The sequence below is a fragment of the Aplidium turbinatum genome, chromosome 3 (genome assembly GCF_918807975.1).
Source record: "Aplidium turbinatum chromosome 3, kaAplTurb1.1, whole genome shotgun sequence".
NCBI lineage: Eukaryota > Metazoa > Chordata > Ascidiacea > Aplousobranchia > Polyclinidae > Aplidium > Aplidium turbinatum.
Window position 1 is genome coordinate 28,599,276 of NC_137474.1, and position 26,082 is coordinate 28,625,357.

The 26,082-nt window shown below is 37.7% G+C and overlaps 1 protein-coding gene across 1 annotated transcript; it reads right to left on the reverse strand.

Moving 5' to 3' along the window:
- Window positions 1-364: 364 nt before the first annotated feature.
- Window positions 365-25,727, reverse strand: LOC145766327 (uncharacterized). Its single transcript, XM_082578013.1, has 26 exons — window positions 25,592-25,727; window positions 25,034-25,159; window positions 24,396-24,464; window positions 18,826-18,909; window positions 18,562-18,634; window positions 18,099-18,212; window positions 17,902-18,025; window positions 17,537-17,658; window positions 16,926-17,019; window positions 16,251-16,345; window positions 15,339-15,468; window positions 13,751-13,820; window positions 12,266-12,372; window positions 11,091-11,266; window positions 10,136-10,290; window positions 8,901-9,064; window positions 8,514-8,639; window positions 8,083-8,222; window positions 7,585-7,660; window positions 6,015-6,075; window positions 5,829-5,933; window positions 5,197-5,397; window positions 2,392-2,553; window positions 1,734-1,871; window positions 1,277-1,459; window positions 365-955 (listed from the first exon to the last, which is right to left on the reverse strand). The coding sequence occupies exons 2-26, from the start codon at window positions 25,034-25,036 to the stop codon at window positions 872-874; spliced, it is 2,856 nt and encodes a 951-aa protein (XP_082434139.1). The 5' UTR covers window positions 25,037-25,159; window positions 25,592-25,727; the 3' UTR covers window positions 365-871.
- Window positions 25,728-26,082: the final 355 nt, after the last annotated feature.

Consider the following 26,082-nt stretch of genomic DNA (forward strand, 5'->3'; position numbering starts at 1 on the left):
CAGCTCTACTGACGGAAAAAAATTGAACTTATAGCAACACCTTGTGCATGCGAAATATCGTTTTTTCAATATAATTCGTTTTGCGGGGAAGATAAGGCAATGAAGTCTTTTAAGATATAGGAAAGCGGCCCTTCTGCGCATTTTGACACCAATTTCGTCTCTCTACCATGTTCCGTTACCGAGTTACGGGAAATCCCCTATTTTTAGCCCCACACGAATTTCGACCACGCGGTGCCACATCTAAATGACGTCATAATGGAAGAAAAATTACATTTTTCAAATCAGTGTCCAAAATCCCATCATACGCAAACCCGAACGTTTTTAATTTCGAAAGTGTGGAAAAAATGAAACACCCTAGTCCTGCTCCTGGCTTCAGTTTAAATTGACGGTATAGTAACATACTTACAAAACTTTTGTGAGTCTATTTTTAATTTATTTTTTGCATAAAATTGCTTGAATTAGCCATTTTTCAGATGTGTACAGAAATTATTCAGTTTTATTCTTGTTCATAGCAGATTGAAAGCAGTTAACTTTTAGAACAATGCAAAAAACACTTTTTTGAGTTTAAGTTGCTGTAATTATCGCGATAGATGTTAAATCATAATTTAAAGGAACCAAACAATTAACCACACTCTTCATTATCAGATTAACCCAAAAACTAGATTCCTATTAGCATCAGCATGCTTGGAACTCTTCTTTTCGCGCCGTCAGTTTAAACTGACGTGAGGAGGAGACAATATTCTACACCTCAAATCATAGGCCAGTAACTTTATCTTCAAGTCAATACAAGCATATATGCAGCTATTTATTCTAATGTCATTGTACATTATATAGTACGCCAGCTAGATGTAATGGCCTTTAACTAGTTTGGTCAACTCTCCACCGCCCCCTGCTGGCCATGTGGTGATTTCAATGTTTCCAAAAAAATCTCTTCATCTTCCAAAAAGTCTCGATCCTACAAAAACATAAGATAACAATTATGAAAACTTGGGTAACTTCATACGCATGATGACGTAAAGAAACGTGCGCCAGACCAAGCAAACAAAACCAACAAATTGATACAAATAAACTGAGAAAGCACAATGGATCGAAAGTAAGCCATGGTTTAGCAATCACTTCAATACTAAAACGTCCTAATGTTCCGATACAAAATTTAACCTTCGAAACTTTATCCAAACCTCCAGTTGGCCGCCTGGTCCAACTTATTGTTTTGAACTCGATCCAGCCACAAGTTACATCACAGCACAACTTCACACCACAAGTATTTGTTAGCCACCTTTTGTGCAGTGAAGAGCCATAAGGCCGTGTTTGACCCACTCCGGTTGGGGGTGTGGGGGTTTCTGATGCGCTCGGAATTGGTGAGTTTGCTTGGAGTTAGCTCGTGGTGAGGATGCTTGGTGGGAGAAAAATTAGGAAGAGGCTGGTAGGTCAAACGTTCCTCCACAAGAGTCTTGCGTTCCTGGAAGATCAAAAGAATAGGATAACAGTTCAAGAAGGAAATTAGATTCGATAGATTAAAGGAGGTGAGCAGGCGAAGCTGCCAATCAATGCGTGTTTATCCATGTAGCAATGAGGAAAAAATAAGAATTACACTTCACCTAAAAGTGTCAAAAGTCGAGATTAACGGTAAAAGGAGCGCAGCAAACACACTGACACCGAAGATGGACGACGATCTTTGATGATAATGCTAACAAACTTCCTAAACGTTGGAGCTTGTAACCTCAGTTGCTCACCTCAGCCAGCAACTGCCGTTGTTTTGCAATTTCGTTGGCTTCTGTGTGAAGCTCACTCATGCGTGACGCGTGTTCTCGCTCAACACGCTTCGCTTCTTGAAATGCTTGAATGCTTTCTGCCACTTTCTTCGCGTTTCTCTGCAAGAAATGAGTTTCTTGTTGTTTAAGTAGTTAAGTTTAAAAAGTTGGAATTTATTGCATTTCTTAAAAATGTTATCAGATTCCTGATGAAGGCTTAAGTTAAGCCGAAAACGTTTGACTATTAAAACTATTTGCAAATATATTGGTATAATGTTCAACCCTATTGTGTTGTTATATCTTGCCTATCTGTGGTACAAAAAATCGAATTCTCTCCAGAAAGTATAGGCCTAAGTTAAAAATGACCATTTAGCTTCATAAACTTAAAAGATTTCGAAGGTGATCTTAGAATTTCTACTTTTACATCCAAAACGCAATTGAAACCAAAACGAAATCAACAACTTCTCAAAACATGAAGCTTCATGAATTGTTTGCTTCAAAAAATGCATTTCGTATTAAAGGTACAAAATGTTAATAAAGCAGTCTGAAAAGTGTGGCACTTGATAACAACAAAGTCCAACATATCAAGTTAAGGTTTTACATTATAACAATTATCCCAAAAATTATAATCTTGCAAAACCTGTTCTGATTCCTTGGCTTCCTCCTCCCTTTGCTTCACTTTCTCTTCCTTCTCCTGCAGGCGCTGTTCTAATTGGACAAGCGCAGCATGACGTCTTTCAAACTCTTCTTTTTGCGTCATTAATCTCGCTTCCAAAACCGACAATTTTTCGGATTTTTCCACCTGGAAAAGAACCCAAATGTATAATGATAGAAACAAAGCTTTGTCGTTGATGGTAATAGACCTTTTCGACAGCCAACCAATGAAGCATGACGTGGAAAACATTCCACTTTACAAACTGAGTTTAGAGTGGCAAAGCACTGTTTTGAAACGTTCGGTTATTGTTTTGATCGCTCCTTTCAAGCATTTTGCACTACAAATATTTTGATAACTGAGTATTACAATTGAATTATATATTTTTTGAAGATTTACAGCACTGGAGCATGTCATGGATTTACAGCAGGACCGAAGGCCCAACTACCATCGTTTGTCGTAGCTTGCTTGGGATCACTCTAAGTCTAGACATTACTAATGCTTGGCTCGGCTCTTTTAGCTCTTATGGAACATGTTCATACTGAATCAAACAACACTTTCATTTTTTGCAACTATCAGCCTATACTTTCTGAAAAAATAGTAATAGGCCTACAAGTTTACAATTTTTACGACACGCACGCTCTTCATTTCCAATTTCACTGCAGCGCACCTGAAACTACTCATATGGTTTTTGGTAGGGCCGATACTACAATTTTTTAAATTATTACTAACTGTTCTCTAAATGTTGTTGAACTTTCCAGGTTTTAAGTGAAAATATTATAAAAAGTCTAGTTGACTGCAATTTAGTATGAAAAAAAAAAAAACGTATCAAAGCAGAGCACAAAAACGACTAGCTTAAAAAGAAACAGCTAAGGAATTCAAAAACTCCGAGTGATTGAGCTTATAACTGTCAACTAGAAACATCACAGCATAGACATGATTTAGCAACAGCCGAATAAATAACTTCCGTGAGTTGTGTCCAGTAGCGGATTCAGAGAGGGTACTTGGTTACTTGCCTCCCCAAATCTAGAAACATGTAATTTTTCTCAAATTTCTCAGGGCTCATCTTATTAACCGAATCGCTGGCATTTGGCGCTTTCACGGAAATCCCATTGTTATTTGACGAGTTTGGGCAAATACAAAGTGTGTGCTTTGATCAAAAACCCATTAGGCCATTGAGCTTAAAAATGCACAAAATACGGCCAAAGCAAGGTAGCATATATAATGACAATACGCCTAATATGCACAGAAACACAGGGCCCCATAATTGCACCTGAGCTCCAACTGACGAAGTTACGGCCTTGATTTACTGGCAGTCCAGCTCAATGAGGTCATGGAATATGGTGCCTTTGAAAGTAGCTTGTCGCAAATGGGCTATAATTTTATAACCATTATTACTATTCCAGGTTTTGCTGCATTCGGCTTAATAAGTGCGCTACGTGAAATGTATTGCTAAGGTTATCTGTTAACAAGCCCCAGCCAAATACTCCAGTTGATTCATTTTTGTTTTGTGCAAGTAGGCTGTAATAGTGACACATTGTTTTCACAAGCAAAAAAACAACAGAAAAATAATGTACAAACGGCAACTTAGCCTACTCACGTACTCAGCCTATTGTAGTAGCCTAAATACGACAATAATATTTTCACTTATCCCTGTAATCTGTATAAAAATACAGTACTAATGCAGGATGGAATTTTAAGTCTATCAGAATTCTAAACCAACAGTATTTTGATTACAATTCAACACACCAACAGTTCTTTCAAGCGCCAAAGTTTACGCAAAATTACGAGAGCACATTAATAATTATATGGCCTATATCATATTGCACTTGGCTTGTTTTCTTTTTTTTATATGAAAATTACTTCAATTAAACACAAGAGTCCGTTCTACGTTTTTCAACGTTGATTTTACATTTTTACGAAGAATGCACCAACCGCTACCCAAGTTATCAAGCACGAACAAGCAATTTGGTGCTTGCCAATCGAGCTGCCAGCGTAATTGTTTTTCACGTCACGCTTCATTGCACAGAGCTGTCGAAAAGATTTATTGATAATTAATAATTGAATATGTAATTGATTGATCAAAATGTGACAAAATAATTGTTGAATGACATTAAACCAAACAAATGATTACCAAGGCTTTTCGTCCTAAACTTATTTCGTTTGCCTCCTGTTTCTGCACGTTCAACTGCTTAAATCAACTCATAGCCTACTAATGAAGATTTCAAACAAATCAATAAAATATACTACCTAATTGCAAAAGATGCTGTAATCACCTCAGGTAATTACGCAATATAAGCAATGACATCATAGCAATACAGAAAGTATACTGTCTAAGTATCAAAGGATCGGTCAACAGTCTCAATATTATATTAGAAATCGATTTCATGAGAGGCCGCAGCCCTCACATCGTCAGTCTAGTATGAAGTCTACCTGAAGATACTAGACTGACGATGTGAGGGCTGCGGCCTCTCATGAAATCGATTTCTAATATAATATTGAGACTGTTGACCGATCCTGTGGTACTTAGACAGTGCAGACAGACCAAGTAGTAATGGACAAAAGATCGTCGCAGCATAATAGCAGCTCAGATAGTCAGGCAGATCTCCTCCATCAGTTTACTACTAGAGAACTTCAAAGACATACAGAAAGAATAGGTATACATACAAGCAATGTGATAAATCGTCGTGATGAATTTAATGACATCACTATCAATGTTTTGGGTTAGGGTTAGAGTGTAAATTAAACTTGACGATTTTTTATTGTTGACAATCGAAGAAGACAGTGACTCACCTGAGCTGCTTGTTGTCTCGCCAAGTCGTTTTCAACCATCCTTCGCTCCCGTTCCCGCTGTGACGACTGTTCCCTCTCAGCACTGCGAGCTTCCTCAAGAACACGTTGAGACAATCGCATCTCTTCTTCGCGGTGACGTAGTCGTTCGTCGTTGTCGTGCGCCTCCCGCTCGTAGCCCTGCCGAAGATCTATCGCTTCTTTCTAGAAGAGCACAACATGATAGTCATCACACTGAGAGTGATCGCCTTGATACGACGACCCCATTCAACTATAAGTCATGAAATGGTGGCAGCTTGCTGGACAAACGATTATTTTCATATCATGACAAAGTTATCGTACAACACCTGTTCGGATAGACACTGCTTAGTGCTTAGCCTGGTAGCGCAGTATCATTGTATGCTTATCAGGTACAAATAGCTACATTTGCAGTTCATATTGTAGCTCTATGACATTTGTGCACACAACGATGCATAAGTTTCAGCATACAACAGGGCTACAACAACAACTTTCCGATTGACAGTCTCCACAGAAGTCTCTTGTCAAATTGGGGACAAATTATATTTGCCGAGTTGGCTCCTACTATAAGTTGTTGTTCTCAAAAGCATAGCCATAGATTTTCCGTAACAACTTACGTGAGCTTTCATTGCTTCAGCTCTCTCTGCTGCCACTTGTTGGTGTAGTGATTTCCTTTCATGTTGCAATGACGTCTGTGCAGTTTCCAGTCGAGTGTGTTCCAACTGTGACAAGAATTCGTACCGTGACACAACAATACGAGTGACACCTAACTTCCCACAAGCAAACATAGCCACCAACATCACCTGCATTTGGTATTGCTGGTCACGGAATGTGCGGTTCATCTCAGATATATTTCCTTCCAACCTGGAAGTTATAGGTTTAGTTTCGTTAGAAATGGAACTACTCTATCTTTCGATGTTATATCGCATCTGTGATCGCAGTGTACTGTATGTTATCGCAATGGGCGCAAATAAAAGCATGATTGTTATTATTGATCTCCAAAAGTAGTGAAATCACACTGGGAGTTGGTTTTAAGGGAACACCCCTGATGAAAATAATTTTTTTATCAATTGTATTTAATAAGCAGTATATTTCATCAGGATTCGAAATGCGGTAAAATTTGACTCCACTCAATGGGTTTGTGCGTCAAAATTTACAGTGATAATTGAGAGTAATGTAGCTTGTGTTTCAATGGGTGTTTTTCAAACGCTGTTTTCTTCGAAAGTCATTAGGCCTACTCAATTTACAACTACTCTTTTATTTCTTGTCAGAATGGCATGGAATTTTGCAGGTATAATCAATATATACTGGAGAAGTGATCTGTGAATCGATTTTTGCTATTTCTGTGTAGTTTCACTTAAAATTAAAAAACAATTGCAAAAATATCAAGTTTTTCTGGTACATAAATTCAAAACTCATTTATTTTTTATATATACTGTACACCTGAGAAAATTGCAATCAAAATATGGCACTTAAATAGATGAAAAACGTTTCTGTGAAAAAAATGTTGAGGAAATGTAAACGTTTTTTTAATTTTTTTTTTTAATTTTACCACCGGTAAAACATTTAATACGTCTCAAAGGAGAACTTATATCATTCTTAACTTAATACTGGCATTGTCGCCCTCCCTTACCCATATAATGATGAGAGATTTTCTTCCACAGATGTATATTTAAAAAATAGTTTTGAATTTATGTACCAGAAAAACTTGATATATTTGCAATTGTTTTTAATTTTAAGCGAAACTACACAGAAATAGCAAAAATCGATTCACCTATCACTTCTCCAGTATTACATTGATAAAGCCTGCAAAATTCCATGCCATTCTGACAATAAATAAATGAGTAGTTGTAAATTGAGTAGTTGAAAACATCAAAAAATGACTTTCAAAGAAAACAGCATTTGAAATTAAAACACATGCTACATTACTCACAATTATCACTGTAAGCTTTGACACACAAAGACATTGAGTGGAGTCAATTTTTTTACCATATTCAGAATCTTGATGAAATACAGTATAGCATACTGCTTTTTAGATACAAAAACATTTTTTTTGATAAAAAATTATTTTCATCGGGAGTGGCCCCTTAAAGATTTTAAACAACCGACGCAAACTAGCATACCGGAGTCTACAGTTTGAAGGTTCGCGTTTTACTTCTACTGTTGTAAGAAGCAACATAGAATCCATTGATGAAAGCTTTATTACTAATTGAACCATGGTCTCTTGACCACTTCTTCGTGTACCAAGGCGATCATAATCCAAACAGAGGGAAATTAGAGCGAAAATATCAATTTCGTGTCTATACACTGACTGGATAAAGAATAAGTCCTTCCAACACCTATAGGTTAGAAGTACGACCACGGGATACCTACCTTGATGCGGTCTGTTGAATATTGTTCTGAGTTTCTGTGTTGCTTCGTTGCATGTCGTCTAGTTTTCCCTGCACAGCTGTTTCCAAAGCAAATAAATAAGCAGGACTGTTAATCGTCATATGTTCTTACAAAACAAATACACTAATGAAGTCATATAGCAAGTACAACTACAATACAATTACATGAAAAGTACACTAATGTAATTAATGCAATCATAAACCAAAACTTGAACCAGTTTGAGATCGTTACCTATAACATTTAGATTTTAGAAAAATGTTGAGATGAGGTTTTATGTGAAACACGGAACAAATTAGCTTCCGAACAGGTTTTAAAAGTGACATTAAGTAACTTTTTTAATTGTTTTAAGTCTCATGCTTCCATAAAATGGTTTAATTATGAAAAAAGATCGAAATGTGAGATCAACTTCAAGACCTAAGAAATCAAGCTTGTAATAAATGTAAAAGACAGCAAAATCACGTTCTAAACATGTCTACTGACCCGACATGAACTGTTTGTTCTGCGTTGCCATCCCTGACCATTTGTCTGTCATGGCATGAAGAGCTACCTCGTACTTCGATGACAATGTAGCGAGTTGCTCGCTAGCATGGTCCACCTTCTGCATCATCGATTCTAGATTTCTGCAAGATCACACTTGATGTCATTTCTGGGGAAAATGGATCCCTCCCGCCAAGATCTCACATGACGACAGTTCAGCCGCAAAGTGGCAGCAATTATCGATTGAGAAACTTTAGACATTTAGCTGACACAATAGTTGTTGCTCCATCCAGTTGTCCCGTTATGAATCACAATTTACATTTGAATTTCCTTAAAAGCACTTTGACATTTTCGTGGTTGTACTTCGATTAAAAAATTCAGGTAAAACTAGATCCCAGAAAACATTAAAATTCTTTCCGGTGCAAGGTCCTTACCTGACATAGACGGTGGAGGCCTTTAACGCTTCCATGTCTTTGGCGTGCGTTTCCTTGAGTCTCTTGGTCTGGTGATCATAATCCAGCCGCGTGTCTTCCAGCGCAGTCAGATGCAACGCTCGTAACCTAAGTGAAGGTTATCAATGTGGTAAAGCCTTGAAGACCTGTAGAACTTTAAGGCTGGCGTTGCGACGTGTGGTCAATGTTGGAAGTTTGTGTGGCTGACAAACAGCAAGTAATTGCAGGCTCAACACAAGACAGATGCTGTTTGTGTCGAGATCACAAGCGCAATGGTGGACCCAGATCTGAATCAATCAATCAACAATAACCTCTCGTTTGTGTGTTCTCGTAGTGATTTAATTGGAAAAGATGAAAGGCATTCCAAACCTTTTGATTTCTTCGTGTTCGATGGAATCCCTTTCTGAAACCTCATCGAAATGGTGACGTATTTGGCTCCTGACCGCCTCCAAGCGCACGTTGTATGACTCCTTGATGGATTCAACCTCCCTGTCGGATCGCAACTTCATGTCGTTTATTGATCCTTGCAAGGCCTGAGGAAGATTTCATCAGCAAAAAAATTGTATTCAAAGTTAATTGCTACTCAGCCAAAACTTCTACGACTGCAATACACACAGAGGCAACCACTTCAAGAATTTTTATGCTCCTTTAATAGCACAGCTGAATAAGCACTCCACTTTTTGAACAAAGATATGGCAAAACCACGCAAACCTAGATGAGAGGGGAAGTAATTTACAAGGAAGACAAGATTTGATGAAAATGTAAAATCTTTAATGTGTTCTCTAAAATCATACTATTAATAATACTGCGTTGAAGTCATTAATCTTTGATGTCATGGCTGCATAAAGATACGGCCCGATTTGTTACATTCTGGAGACTCCTCCAGATTTTGCCAACCTTTGGTAATTGTCAATAAAGTTGCCAAAAAATTATGCTGAAAATTCTTTTTTTACTGCCATCCCCAGCGAGAAATTACGCTTCAATATCACTAGGCTTTGAAAAATAAAGACAATTTGATGAATAAAATTTCAGTCAGACTTTTAACAGTCTCACTCTAATTGAACGTTTTTAACATACTTTTCTCAGTTTTGACTACTTTCCCATGGCAACAAAAAGCTTTGATATCATCACGAGCTAGCAAAAACTAAAGAAATCTTAGAAAATTTCAGTCAAACAGTAGCAGTAGGGCAAGTTTAAATCTGCAAAATGTGACAAATCAGGCCTCACTTCCAAGTAGCCATGCACGTTTTTAGTCTGTCGTCGTATCCAGGCTTGCACCCAGTGGTTGAAGATTTAGATTAAGTGGACGGGAAGGCAAGGAAGCCAATCTTTGTGTCTACCTTCAGGCATGCCTTTAAGTGTCCTGCCAGAAACACAGCCGCATGCTCTTGAGCGGTGTCGAACCGGCGCCCTTTCGATTGCCGTTCCAGAGCTCTCACCACTCGGCTATGCAGCCGACACGTTTTTAGTGATTTCATGGCTTTGCATCGAAATGCACTGATTATTTCACAACCATGCCAAGATTAGGAACAAACATCCTACCTGTCTCTGGGTTAGGAGTTCGTTCAAGTTGCGTTCTACACGGAGTTCAACAGAATACTGACCTGTACCCTGTTGTCGTACGTTTCCGTGGCAAGGTCTAAGTCCCGCTGGAAGCCGTGCTGCGTTTCGTGAAGCAACTTTCGAGCGTGGCTCAGCTGCGCTTCTAGCAACTCAACTTTGGAGTTGTAATCGCCGACAGGTGGCGAGTTTACAGTTCCTGTAAAAAAGTCAAATAAATGTATCCACCAGTCGGCAGCAGTGGCCGAGTGGTTAGCGCGTTGGGCTCGCAGTCGAGAGCCTGCATGTTCGACTCCAGCCACCCGCACTTGCTGTTGTTTCTCTGGGCAAGAAACTTTACGATAATTGCCTCTACCCAGTGATCGATTTCGAGTAATGGGTAGTACCAAATTTAAGTCATAAGTAGAGTAGACAACCGGAAACAGACATTGCCGTCGGCTGCAGCGTGGGTCAGGTGTACGTCGGAAGGCGTACACCGATGCATAGCGCTCAAGTCCGCTTTCTCGCAATGCAGGGTAAATATATGACAAACAAACAAACAAACAAACTATTCCTTTAAAAAAAAAATGTATCCACCATTACATCCAGACTCCAGAGCCAGTTATTTCGGGAAACTTACAGTAGTCAAAAGTAAAACTTGATAAAATGAAGGTATTTAGTATTTAGTATTTTTAACAGTTCAAATCGCTTGACCGTATTGTCTACAACTCTACGAAACGCTTCATGCGATTATATTTATAGAAATGCTTCTGTACTTTGCCTGAACTTATTTTTATTACGTTTTCACCTCATTTTTTGTCCACTCATAACTAACTGGTTCTGTTAATACCAATGCAAGGTGACTAAAATCTATGGAAATAAAAAAACTCAAAAACAAAGAAAATCTCCTTTGAGCTTCTACAACACGCACTTTGCACAACTAAAATACTATGCAGGGTGGCACGAGATATGCACACTGCAGTTGCATATAATTGTTCAAACTAGTTTATTGTGGCATACCTATAGCGGTTGTTTGAGGATGTCTATCGATTGGTGATGGCTGGGTGAGTGTGCTCGATAGAGGTCGACGCAGGGGAGGCGACCGTGATAGGGGGGACGTAAGCTTTGGGGGTTCATCAAAGTTGAACAAATCAGTTTCATTACGTGATTGAAGCTGTGGGGAAGATGGTTTCGTTCTGCATTAAATTAAAACTTTAGTCAAATACAGGATTAAAGCAGCAACGCGGTAGTTTACAAACTTTAATACATAATAATGGCTTTCGAGTAAGAATGTTTGAACATAAAAATCAACAATAAATGGTCAACAATCAACGCTACCACACAAGAAACATTAAGAGTTCCAGCATTGTGGTACTCAATTTCGGACTCTTCTGTCCAGAAGCACTTTACGTTACGCTAATTAATTTGCTTGCCATAAATGAGTTCTGCCTTGTATACTCCGTTGTAGCATTATACTGGTAGCTTTTTGTAGCAGTTGCTTTTTGCTTAGTTTAACTTCTTGCAGAAGTGTTGTTAGTTAACCTTATTGTGTTTTAGTTTGTACAAATGCTTAGTTAATCAAAGACTACATTATTTTGTGATTAAATGTGTGATGCAACAAGCACGGTGTTTGTTTAGGGTTGTCTCCCTTGTATCCATGCGCAAGATTTTAAGAATCTAAATTTCAACTACAAGATTTTATTTTTTTTGATTTTTAATTGTTACAAGATTTCATGAATAAATTAAGCTATCTAGAAGATATGACAATGCAAGTGTACGAAGGAAAATGTTAATTAAATTGTAAGTATGAAAAAAGAATTTGAAATGACACAAACAAGAACAATGAAATTAAGTGAATTTCGAGGAACAGCACAACGACGTTCACCATCCAACGCAATGGTGGGGTTCAGTTCAGCAGGCCATAGCCCCGAGAAAGGACGTAGGCATCTCTCTGAAGCAGCGCACTGTTCATAATCAGGAGAGATCAGGGGCTATAGTCGAAGGGGCGCCACTCCGCAATTGACGGCATGCCTTTAAGCATCTTGCTAAAGAAACAGCCACATATTCTTGAGCGGTATTGAACCGACGCCCTATCGAACGTCGCACCAGGACTCTCAACACTCGGCTATGCAGTCGACTCGGGAAAATGAATGCAAAAGTTAAATCACAATGAAGTTATTATTTAAAGTCCTCACTTGATGGCAAGTGGAGGTGAGTCCAAGGGCGGTGGATGTTGGGGGATCGCTGGAGATGCAATGTTCCTCCTTGCTGTTGAACTTGGGGTGGAAGGTTTATCTTTAGTCTGCGTGAGAGTGATATAACAAAAGAAACAACAAAATCACAATCAGAATCAAAAATATGTAGATTCTGTGCAATCACAATCCTGGATTGGGGCTAAATATTTTTGCAGTTACTCTTTGGTCATTAAAAATGCCATTAGAAATGCCTTAAAAATGACATTAGATTATAATCTTTTATGAACATAATATATTTATAACCAATGATGCAAAAATATTAGGATTCACTACGTTAAAGGTTCTCAACCGGGGGGATTCCCTTACATGGAGGAAATTTTGAATTTCCAGGGGGGGAGTTTGTATCGATGTAAGTGATTGTAGTTGAGAAAATTGTTTATCGTCAGTGTTTGAAATAAATGGTGCAAAAAATACTTATAACCAAATTTACTTTTCATTGAATATAGTACAAGTACCATCTGGAGGTCAAAAATTTTGATCAATTTGCAAAGTTCACAATGCAAATTGGTGAATTTCTTAACTGACAGCAGAACCCACTTTAAAAACAAACCAAGGCACATCGCACGCAAAACCGCCAATGTTAATAATTGAAAGTTAAAAGATGAAATGAATCAATCTGACTTGATGACGAAATTCAAAGTGCTTTCCAATAAAAAAAAAAAAGTGCAACTTCAGGCTGCACTTGAATCAGAATTAGTTCGATATATTTCTGAAGCAAATGACGATAAGCTTGATTTAAAACGAAATCGTTCATTTTGTCAGTTCAAAAAGTTTCCGATAATTTCCAGGATATTTTTTTAGAACTCAAAGCTGATTCTTGCGCAAGAGGATATATTTTATAAAATATTAATCACCGAGTCTTGACCACTGATGTGCGATTCCCATCCTTATGTAGTAGAGAGAGCTATTCGAAATATCCTTCCATTTGTCACCACGTATCTATGTGAATCTGGTTTCTCAACTTTCTTACAAATAAAGACAATGCGAAGAAACAGACAGGATGTGGAAGACCACATTGGTTGTATCTTTTCCAATGTTCTTTCACGCATCCATGAATTGTCAAAGAAAAAACAAGTTTTCAACTGACTGTTAAATTTGAATATGTATTTTTGTTTTCAATACATCCTTTTTATTAAAATATCATATAGCGAAGTTAATAAGCTATTGCCTACAAGCTTGTCAATTTTAGAGGCAGTATGTAGATTTTTTAGTTAGAGTGGTCATGTAAAAGTGTTTTTTTATAAATTAAATTTCTAAGAGGGGGTTTGTATTAGAATAGCAGTTAAAGGGGTCCATTGGAAGAAAAAAGTTGAAAACCACTGTCCTAGGTCATCATATATATCGGGATGATAACGGCATCTGTAGGTTGATATATCTAACCCTACCAGATGATCGCACTGAAATGCAACTCCAGATCCGGCTCACCTTCGAAGCGGCAGCGTGATTGGTTTGAAAGGTGGGTGGGGCATTTGCAGCCACTGAAGGCAAGGGAGAGCTGAAATCGAAATTGTTAAAGCAAATAACTAAGATTGGAAATGATGAAAGTTGTACAAACGCGAGCACAATAAATAGCGTCAGATGGCAGGTTAAAACACACAGTAACAACACGTATTTACAACCGAAGACATACCTATGACTCATGATATGACTTTCATGAATGTTCGAGTATACTTACTTATAGCAAATCCAGTACATGATCATCCTCAGATTTAGAAGCCCATATTTATCCTGTTTCAAATTTCACATGCTTGGCAGTTTTGTTTACTTGTAAAAGCTTTGAACCAACAACCTGGGCCTGGTAGTGGTAAGTTTAAAGGATTCGCTTGCAATTGAAGTGCGTTGTACAAGTGAACATGTCTTGTTGTGTTCCAATGCTTTAGCAAGTCGTTTTCGTTAAACAAAGTCAGAAAATTCGTCGATTGATTGAAAAGTCAGTGTGAGCGGCGTATACTTGCATGGGATGATGACAACAACATACAAAACATTTTACATGAAGCTTTATTGGTTTACACAAAACCCATGTGATAACTTTGAATGGAGAACATTAGCGTTGAAACAACGACAACTGATGGCCGCACGTGACTATGTGATGACCTGCCTAGTGACGTTTCAAAAAGTTGCTTCAGGGATGACTCTTATACGTTTTATTATTTCTAAAAATTAAATGAATTTTTCGACCGTACTTGGAAACTATGTTAACATGGTTATGTTTGTAGATAGTAACAGCAAACGCAATACTCCATAATCAACACGACACGTCGCAAAAGGGGATGAGAGCTTCATCAACACCATCAGGACATCATCATCTACCAGCTCATCCATTCCATCACCCACCAGGACAAGAAACAATAACTTAAACTGGATATCAAACCTCAATCGTCTTAGGCTACTGTGTGATGTGCAGTCTGACCATAGAAAGAGCTCAACACCTGCCCTCCTGGGCCACATTGAAACGGGCTTTTGCCTGAGGATGGGTTTCTTTTATGTCCGGTTTTCTTTCTCCATCCTATTATTATTATGACTGCTCATCCACATCAATATTGGAACTGGCAAATTCAATCCACAACACTTTTCATTAGGCTGTCATTCATTACTACATGTGTGCTTCTCTGTGTTTTTGTTTTATTTTTTGCTATTTGTTTTTTGGGTTTTGTGGCCGTGCTAACTACTGATATATAGCCTACTACATAATTTTTCATTCAGGCACGTTTTAAACCTTTCAAAGTTTTGCCACCTTTTCCAGTTCGTTAACGTGCTGGTAGGTTTATATCGATTTTTGTAGTTAGTATCTTTTTCGTCCCGGACGCGTTAATGACAAAAAATAAAATGATTGATTGATTGATTTGTATTGTGCTTCCTTGCTAACCAGGACTTTAAGTTTACTAGGAAGGCCAAAACAGTTGATTTAAGAAGAGCGTTGTGAAATATTGCGAGTTTCTTCTGGTACTTCATTTGCATTGTGGTTGATGACAAATAGAATGTTAGCATACACGTGTTCAGAAGCTCGGCATACCTGTGGTCGTCCAAACCCAAGTCCACCTCATCTCCCAACCCAAGAAAGTCGTGCGGCCGAGATGAGGGTTTCTGGGAAATTGTGGGTTCTGCCATGGGTTTTTCGGTTTTGGTTGGAGCTATACCTGTTGCTGTTGGGTAAGATAAAAATTAGGGATATTTCAAATTCATTGACTATGCATATGATCAAGGAGACATCCTATTTTCGACAAAGGCATTTTAAACAAGAATACATCAAGTCCAAAGTGTCGCCAACTTTAAGGAAAAGTAAATCCAAGACAATGTGACTGGGTACTTAAGTGAAATGACATAATTCGGCTATTAATATAATTATTAACTTAATAGCAACCACACTGATCGATCTCCTGAAATGAAGCATCCAAGCTCGCGTCATTAGGCTTGTATAGTGCATTGCAAAGCTTTTGGACAGCATGTTTTGTAGGCCTATCTAGTCTACTGAATATCAAGCTTCACAACAAGGACAAGGACCGAATGGTGTTTAGTGTTTCTAACCTATCATCACCTAACTCTACACTGCAGTGGCCCAGTTGACCTGCAAATATTGAAGTCGCATGCTATCAAGAGAAAATATGCAATGCACATTGCACAAGCTGTTCACACAAGCTAAATCAGATTGCATGAGTTGTGACAAGGTCAAGGCTGTAGGAGTGTAGGTACTTCTATGAGCAGCCATATATTACACGGTTACTAACTTCAATGTTGCTATCAAACACACTTTTTAACCCTGAGAATAGACAATCACACAACGTTTCTGCTTTCTTTCAATAATTTTACGGATTTGAAACGTGCTGCTGATCAAAGCATGCAGCAGTCCTGGTACAAAGATCTCAGTTGCGATAATTAATCGAACTTTAAAATATAACTGCTGAAAGCATGAAACAGAGCGTCCTACCTTTCCTTCCTCTTGACTTGGAGTGAGCTTCCATTTCGTCGGTGAGGAAATTTAGAAAATCATCTTCAGTTTGCCTTGGCACCGGTGATGGTCGCCTTTCCAAATTTCAGTATGAAAACAAAAAGATACCAAAACAATGGTATAAAACTGCAGAATAGAAATCTTTTTCGTGTTTACAATGTGGACACCAATATATAATTAGTTCAAAAATTTTAGTGACTGAACGTCGGAGTAATTTCGAAATTTTTATCTGCATTTTGTGATTTCACTTTAAGTTAGAGAATCAGTAAAAGAGTTTTCAAGATATCAAGTTGGATAAAAAGCTTTAAAAGAAGCTGAAGATGACATGTATTAAATTAAAAATGATGGGGACAACATCCGGTTTGTTGCTTCTAATAAAAAATCTTTTGCAGATGTGCAAAACGTAGATAGTTTCTTTCAAAATTCTTCCAGCATAACAAAACAGGCAATGTCAACAATGACACCAGACAGCACTTGGCTAACCTACAAGTGACATGTTTAATGACAATACCCCGGAAAAAAAGAATCCTGGGTTGATTGTGTGTTATATTATCACATTTTCAAACACATTCTAATGTCACCAGAAGCAAAGTAAACCTAAATTCTTCGCAATCGTAGATACAAAGCTCCTTGGTGATCACCACTTCCACCTACCTGTTAGTACCTAGTGACCTTTGTGGCTTGCTAGCTGTGGAAGGCTGATATGTTCCAAAAGATATATCTTCAACATTTGGAGTAGATGGCTGGTCTGAACATAGAGAACTACGGTATCAATGATAAAAGATAAAGTGCAACATACGGCGATGGACCAAAGGTGAAATAACCATTGAATGACGTAATTGAAAATGTCAGAAATGACCGCCCCGATAGCTTAGTTTAACAGAAAAATGCGTTTGTGCACGAAAAAACGGCAAGATTAGGCAACGCTGATTCAACTATTGGGGTGTGCGACTGTGCGCTTGAGCAACGCAATTGAAGGAGACCTCTCCATTCAGCGGCACTTAGTGGATCGAATTACTCATAGACATCAATACTTCAACAACAACCAGAAACTTCACTCTGTCAATCTCAGTGACCGAGCCTGCGTTGGTGATTTAAAGCCTCTACAGGTATGCGAAACTACCTTTTAAGTTAAGCTTTCAAAACAACTTTCTCATCCGATGATGTACATACCCACAATCAACAACCAATAATCTGAATTAGAAAAAAAATAATTGGCTTCAAAAATCATCTTAAGTAACGAGTTTAGTTTTGGTTGAACTGACCTAACACAAGATTTCCATCCTTGTCAAAGTGATATTTCGATGAGGAGGTTGGTTTCTTTGATGGGAGACCCTGCGACTTTGCGGAAGGTTTAGTGGAGGAAGCATCATTGGGCTTCCCTTTCCTAAATACAATCGGCGTCATTACCAAATTTCATAGGAGGTGAAAATACAAAAATGGTCTACTTTATGGGCCTTATGAATGAAAAATTTCTGTATTGAATAGTTGGGCTTTGTTGAACGTGATTAAACTCTGCATATCAAAGAGCAGAATGGTAATAAAATAAATTCCCTGTGAAATTGTCTATGAAGATATTCCTATGTAAAATGAGCATATGCAAAGCAATTTTACTGAAAAATCAACATACGGTGTCTTGGATGTTGAGAATTGAGCATTCCTGTTGTCGTCCAAAGCCATCAACAGGTCATCGCTGTCGTCATCGAATACAACTTCATCGGCGTCTTTCTTCTTCTTAGATGCTTTAGATGCAGCTGTTTGAAACGCCATGAAATTATACATAATGACAATATTCTCATTGCTCATTCACTGATCACCTCAACTCACCAGATGTGGAAGTAATCTTCTTTGCCGGTTGAATCTGAAAATCGTTCTTATTTTCACTGAAGTTGGAGTCAGCATCGGAGAGCAGCCCAGCAAAAGGATCATCCAAGTCAAAGTCTGCAGTTCAGTACTAGATTACTTTTCGTAAATATGTACAGTACTTGAATATGGAGTAAGCATATATTTAGTTTCTGAGCTAAAAAATGAATAAGTTGTTCAAGCGTAAACTATAACTTTTTATAATAATTCATATTTTGTGCTTTTTCATTGATTGCATTAACAAATTTTGACAACTAACGCTTATAGTGTATTGTATCACAGAGTGCAATAGCCGTATTTGTACTGCATAGTTTGCTGAAAAGCGCAGGAGGAAATCTATTGCAAAATTTTATAAGTAGGTCTATCATCGATATTATCATAAGTTTACCTGAACAGCAGAATAAACTTATATATCAAACTAACTCACCATCGCCACCACTTGGCAAGCTTGATTGGAAAGTCACCTTTCTTCCTCCAGATTTCGCTTTCGGTTTGGCTTCCTGTGAATAAAAAGCTCAACATAGTGTAGGAGCGGTGAGCTATGCGCAATGCATAAGTGTGGTGAACATCAGGCAAGAAAACAGATAAAACATAAAGTGGTGATATACATGGCATAGCCTAAACAGTAAGTACTGTTCTTTAACTTAGTTATTTTGCAAAAACAAGTGAGATTTTTTAAGTTTGAGTTTACCATTTTGGGGTTTTCTTTTTTAGGCTCTCGCAGATTTTGCTTATTTTTGTTTCCGAACAACTCAGCATCAAGATCATCCATACCCTTCAAAGCAATTAAATAAGAAAGATGACACCTTAAATATTGAAAAAATACTTTTCAAACCAAATTTTACATGAAACTTTGATTGATGTTAGAGCTAAAAAATGATATTATTAAACAAACTGAACAAGCTAATAAGCCTTTACTGTCTAGGAAGACTGAGATTAATAAAAGCACTGCTTGAACTGAAATTAAATTCTACACTATTTTAAGTCAATTTAACTGAACACGGTTAGTAGTAACATACAAAAAAAAAACGGAAAAGTATCTTCTGGCAGTTGACAAGCCCACAATTATGCTTGAAGCACTGGATAACAAACAAGGTAGACTCTTTGTAACTGGCTGATGACGTATGATTAAAAAGGACTAGTTTAAACCAAACTTTGAATGAAACCGAAATAGTATGAGCAGAAAAATGCTGACTCAAGAGTTTCCTTTTTCATAAAATCGTCATTATTCATGCAATTATTATTGCAGCTCATTCCCATGTCAAATATTCCCCGGATAAATAAGAAAAACAGTAAAAATCCTACTGTAAAAATTGGGAAGTGATAAACTTAATAAAACTGATTTTCTATAAGAAAATATTTGCACAAGAGTGTACAGCGGTCCGTAAGGATGGGCAATTTAGAATAGTGGATTCGAATCCTAAACTATTCGAGTAATTCGAATCCTAAAGAGGATTCGGTATGTACCTTTTTTCGAGTCACATTTACGTTATTCATCGCTGATGGAATGCAGCTCAACAAATGATAGCTCAGTTAGTTATCGCATGACTTCGTGAACGAAAAAGCTTCAAGATCAAGTAGCGCTGGTTTGACTCTAGGGGTGTGCACTTGGGCATTGGGCAACGCATTCTAAGGACTGCTCTCCATTCAGCGGCACCTAATGAATGGAATAATTCCCCGGTAACAACACTTCAATAATCGGAAACTTCACTCTGACAATCTCGGTAACCGGCCCTGCGTCGAGAGCCTCTACAAGTATGCGGAACTACAGGAATAACCTATCAAGGCTCTGTCAGTCCAAGCAGTGGTGCCGAAGTTAGTTGAGGATTGGGGGGGATAAATCAACATTTTTTCAAATTTTAGACGATTTTGAACATTGGGGGGGATGCATATTGTCATACACAATTTTAGTGGTACTGGAATTAGGTTTGTTAAACAATCACCGGACCTCGGTAAATTAGCTGCTAACAGCATAATATAGGCTACAGATAAGAAGTCATGGAGATAAAAGTGCTACCAGTGCTCTTGTGAATGACTGCTGCAAGATTAAGAAACAAGCAAAGAAAGATTGGTGATTCCAGCGGGATTCGAACCTATGACCTTCCAATGAACACTTAGTTTTTCCAAAAAAAAAACAGAAGTTATACTTTTTTTCTTGTCCTATCCTTCACTAGAATCACTACACTTAGTGCACGAAAGGACAAAGCCATTAGTCAAGAGACTGAAAACAATCGAAGCAACAGAAGAACATCTGCAAATTAATGACAAAAATGATAACTTTCAAACACATCACAAGAACTTGTTACAACCGAACATATTGCGTCTTACGGTAGTGCGCATTGAAAACTCATTAGCAACGTCATTTATGCTGATGTCATTAAGAATATTTTGGTGAATGTTGCAAACAATGCTAGCATTTAAGTTCAACCTTTCCTGTATCAAAGTATTTCTCAGCCAGGTTTTCAATCTGCGAAGATTGGAAAACGAACTCTCACAAGCAGCAGAGCTTACCGGGTATGCATAAACTATTGAGTATTTGAGAATAGAGAGGTTTTTTCAACTCGGACAATGCCTGATAAGCTCTTTTAGCATCGTGCAGAGATTTTGCTCCTGCTGCCTTTCTGAATGAATCAATTTGATAACTCATGTCTATTCAGCTCTGGATAATTTTTGACCATTTCAGGAACTAAGCCGGTCTTGAAAATTCGTGCAAGTTCTTCATACTTTGCCGAATCGGAATTCAGGCTACTATGAAACCGTTCGGTCAGTTCAGAGATAACTCTGTCCATGAACTGATTGTAAAGTATTTTATAATGCAGTTGAGTGTCTGCAGTAGCTGCCATCGAGCCTCCACCCAATATTTCAGGGACTCTTCTTTGCCGCAGTGCTTGCAAATGCGTGATAAAATTAGCAGCAAATTTTTCCGGAAGTGAAACTGCATATTTTTAATTGTTCTCAAACTCCAAATCACTATATTTCTCTAGAGTGATTTCTAGGCTATATTTTAAGTTTACTGTTATGGGGTGGTGGCTGAATTGACGACTGCTTATGGTCTTTCGCTACCATCCTGATTGCGCCATGATCTAACCAACAGTTGTAGCCTAGGCTACAATGCATTGTTTTGACAATTATATTTACTCTGCTTGTTTGTTAATATGGCGCTGTTGAAACAAAATAAATTGACTTGACTATAGAGTCATTGTCTAGCGTCAAATCCAAGACAATTTAGAACTATGATCAAACATCAATACAAGAAAAACAACAGCAATTCGAGCAATTAATTTTTTCTAAATTATTGGGGGGGATGGTGCCAAAATATTGGGGGGATGTATCCCCCCCATCCCCCCCTACTTCGGCACCACTGAGTCCAAGGAAAAAGATTCAAAACCAACCAGCAAGCACAAACACGCTGATTGACAATTCGCAGTTGCCAGTTTTGAGATTTTGCACGCAGAACTGCGATTATCGTGTTTATGAGTTGCGAGTATTTGTTCGGGATTTTGGCGCAATATGACCTGGAATTTCTTCGCTCAGAAATTTTATTGCGTTTAGCTGATTGCGTTTAGTTAATTTTGCATAATTTTGGCTACTTCATAAAATCAAAATTTTGAGTAGCACAAAGATATCCTCAAAAATGATTACATTCTTCATCTTGCCGACTGGAGATTATCATTTCATATGAACGAGAATGCTTCGGGTTTTTCAAATTAGATTTTAAAAAAATAGCGAAAAGAAGAAGACAAATTAAATTATATGTTTGATCGCCTATGCGTTCATAAATGACATATGAAATGTCATGTAAATCGGCGATTTCAGCGCCTGACTAAACTTAATTCTGTACTTTAAAAATGTTAACGGATTTGCGGCAATTCTTTACAGTTTATAACTTTATGGGAATGTCAGAAAAATTTATAATGCTAAACTATTTGACTTTGCAAGAAAACTACGAAATATCAGTTAGAAATATTTGGTTTAAACAGGCTTTAGACAAAAAGTACGTTTGCTTCTAAAAACGGCAGAGCAGAACTTTCAGGAGAACCGCAAGTAAAACAAGTACCGTAACATCAACATACGCCTTTGCTAATTAATATAATATTGTTAATTTAATTTTTCAAAGTCAATAATTTAGCGTGATGCAGCCTTCGAATTTGGCGTCAGCAATTTCCGAGGTAAATGGCGAAGTAATCGAACAAATATGAATTGCGTAAGCAAAAAAGTGCCGACGCAAATTTCGAACACGCATTGATTTCAGATACCCAGTCAGCAAATCAGCCCTTTTTTATACTGCTTCAACGCCTGCAAACGTTGTAAAAAGAACTGATGTCCGCCAGCAATTGTTGAGGCAAAAAAGCGTGTCCAGCAGTGAGAAGGAAAAATTTTAACTCCTGACATAAGCGATCAATGTCACTGAAAACAGTGCGTCGTGGTGAAAGATCAAACCATTGTATTTAATTTTAAGAGTCAAACATATCTAGATCAGAAAAATGTGCAATTAAGCTTCCCAATCACCATGACGTTCTTCAAGCAAAAATACTAGCAAATGTTAACTGCATAAACGACGTCTATTATATCGCTATTATTGCCTAGACTAGACAACTTCATTGTTTTGTGCGCCCTAAAGTTTAAGATCGACTGCAACGATCACGGAATGCTGCGTTATAGGAACGATTATGCACTCAAAAATCAAAGCATTGATCGCTTAAAACAGCTCTTTCCTGACTGTGCACTTGTGCAGTGAATACTACTTTCCAAAAAGTAGTTGTTTTGTCTCTTGAGCTTTGCATATTGCTTACAAGCGCATAATCATTAAGTTTAAAAATGTAGTTTGAATCACGGCAAATAAATGTGTTCCAAATTTTCATTTGGCATTTGCTGACGTCATTTCACAATCCGCAATTTCACGTCGCAAAGATTTTGCCGGAGTAAAAATATGTTAATTTTGAAGAAGGTAACGTACTGTATAGTATCTGGTCTGTTTGGTCTATACCACTACATCCAACAGTGCGATAACCATAGGTGCGATGATCGTTTGGTTCACTAACACTTCAACACCAAAATTAATCCGTATTTATCTTGTGAGCCGCACTAGGTAGCAAAACTCGTCTTTTTTATATTTTTCCAACCTATACAGACGGTAAATCAGTATAAAAACCGATACTGGTTGCTTTGTTTCACTTAGTTTGAATAATTGTATTGTATCAAGGAGGGCGAGTAGTGAGTATTATGGTTCGATATTTGAAAGGCCACCGGTTTGACACCGCTCAAGAGCATGTGGTTGTGTCATTGGCAAGACACTTAAAGGCATGCCGTCGATGGCGGAGTGGTGCCTCTTCGACTATAGCCTTTGATTTCTCTCATGAATTATGAGCAGCAAGCTGCTCTAGAGAGAAATGGCTACGACCCCTCTTAGGGATATGGCCTGTTGAACTGATCAAGGGGAGCAAAACAAAATTTTGTCAGTGGGTGTCGTGCTGTTTATCGCCGGGATAATGAAACAGCGACTATTGCATGAGTCTCCACATTATTAGTTTATAGAGCTAGCCACTATCAAATTGACGGGTCTGCTACTATTCGGTGAGTCCGATTCGGTGAGTCCGATTCAGTGAGTCTGATTCGGTGAGTTCCTAACTTCTAACCCCTAACCTTAACTCCTAACCCCTAACCCTAAAACGGCAATGATAATTAGGCTACGGTACCCGATAATTTAAAAAAAAAATTGAAAACATCCCTCGTTAAGGGATCGGACTCACCGAATCGGACTAACCGAATCGGACTCACCGAATCGGACTCACCGAAACGGGCCATTCCGCAAATTGACATAGGCTATCGTTTAACAAGAAACGATTTGGAAAGCTATAAGCACTGGGCACTGCACTGTCTGCACAGTGCACATCAATTAATTTACGTTTTAATGGGTATATATGATTTGTGCCAAAAACAAAACCTTGATCTTATTTAGCATCTGCTTCATTTTCTTTGGCAGAAACATATCGAATTCGATATTCTGGATTCGATATAATAATTATTTTAGAATAGATTCAAATCTTCCACTATTTGAAAAAGCCCACCCCCTGAAGACTGCAGTGGTAATATAGTTAGCTGCACCAAACAGTTGAACTGTCGAATCACGCATCAAATCATTGTCTCGGACAGCCCAAGCAAGAGCTATCATCATGGGGTATATAATCCCAAAATCATATTAGTTGGCTGGAAAATATCACTATGAAAGTTTCCAATATGGACAATAAACGGCATAGAAACCTTCAATGAATCAATGACCAGCTGAGGATCGGCATCAGAAATTGTGCTTGATTCTTCACTGTTAATGTCCTGAAAGCAAACAGATAATCAGATATATTACACAAGAGACTTTGAAAAAATTTATTGATATGAAGCAGAATAACACCAACATGTTGACATTGAAAGTGATGTAAAGCTTTCTGCATTTGTTGGTTTTATTTCACATTGATTTCACTGCAACAAAACAATCAAATGAGCAAACGAAGACCTAAAAAACAGTTTTGCGATTTTAAATGTGTAAAATATATGTTTGCAACATTAATGTAACTTTGTCTGACAAGAATATTTTGTGATCTTGAAAAAGGGTCATATAAGAAAAATTACATTCTACGATACCGTACTTAATCTAGCAGTAACAAAATGTGCATATAGCTCAGTTCAATATGTTTTTATTTATTACCTTCTCAACAACAAACAAAACAATACATTGTAAACATGCAAAGGTCAAGAAAAAGGTAGAAGCAACAAAAGGTAAATGATATAACTTGCTTGAGGCCAAATTTAGATAATAAGTGTGAAATTTGGCCCCATCATAACACTTCAAATACGTTACATATAATAACCATTCCAATCAGTAGCCTAACAAAGGTAAATCTTACCATGTTTCTGCTGCCAGCCGATAAAAACTTTGCTTTAAGCAAAAATATTTCAAAGGAACAAATAAAATTAATCAATCAACTGAAGTTAATTTTAATAAAATATTGCCGCAATAGTGTAGATGTTTCCTGTAAAGTAAAAAACTGAATAAATTGATGTGTAAGTGACTTAAATTGTCAATTGAAACTTTGATTTTTTAGGAAGAAGATTAGATGATTGTGGGAAATGTAATTACATTTATTGTAAACTTTTTCTAAGATACTGATATCAGGCAATTTATTTTTCAACCATTTTGACAATATGCAATTACCGATAAAACACAGCCATCAAAAGTAGAATAACAACAGTATGATATAATAATTAGTAACATAGGCTATGCAATAACAGGCTATTCAAGGTGGTGATAATCAGACTATGGTTAATTTACTTGTGATTTCACAGGAAAATGTTGTGATTTTTGCATTGTATAATGTATTATATATGCCACAAGTAAGCCCAAGAACTGGAGGCTGAATTTGAGCTAAAAATTTAACAGCAGTATTATTCTAAAGATTGTTTACTTCATCGTCTAGCAACTACGGAACTGTGTTTCGAGAGCTAGCACAAACTGCTACTACCACAGTGAACCTGCAGCATCAGGCTAAAACAGGTCCTTAGTATCTACCTTGTGAAGTAAGCAACGATCATGCTGCTAAAAGCGAAACTCAATCTAAAAGAGCTATAATATACCTGTTGTTTTGAAAGTGGTCTTGTTTCAGTGTAACTTCAGCACTTGGTGTGAAGGAAGCATAACGAGATGAAATGCGTTTGAGTGGCTGTTTTCCGTGTTGTGTCAATTTATGTGAAACATCAGTGACATCTCACTTACATAACTGTTTTTTATGCCTGCATGTTGTATATATATTATCGGAATGGCCCGATTCGGTGAGTCCGATTCGGTGAGAGCCTTTTTCGGTGAGAGCCTTTTTCGGTGAGAGCCCTATTCGGTGATTTTTTTTTAAATTATTGGGTACCGTAGCCTAATTATTATTGCCGTTATAGGGTTAAGGGA

Excerpts from the sequence above, each read along its gene's own strand:
- LOC145766327 (XM_082578013.1), bottom strand. Across the intron at positions 11,267-12,265 it reads TCACCTCCACTTGCCATCAA|AACGAAACCATCTTCCCCAC; the intron begins GTGAGGACTTTA and ends AATTTAATGCAG. Across the intron at positions 9,065-10,135 it reads CGTACGACAACAGGGTACAG|GCCTTGCAAGGATCAATAAA; the intron begins GTCAGTATTCTG and ends AATCTTCCTCAG.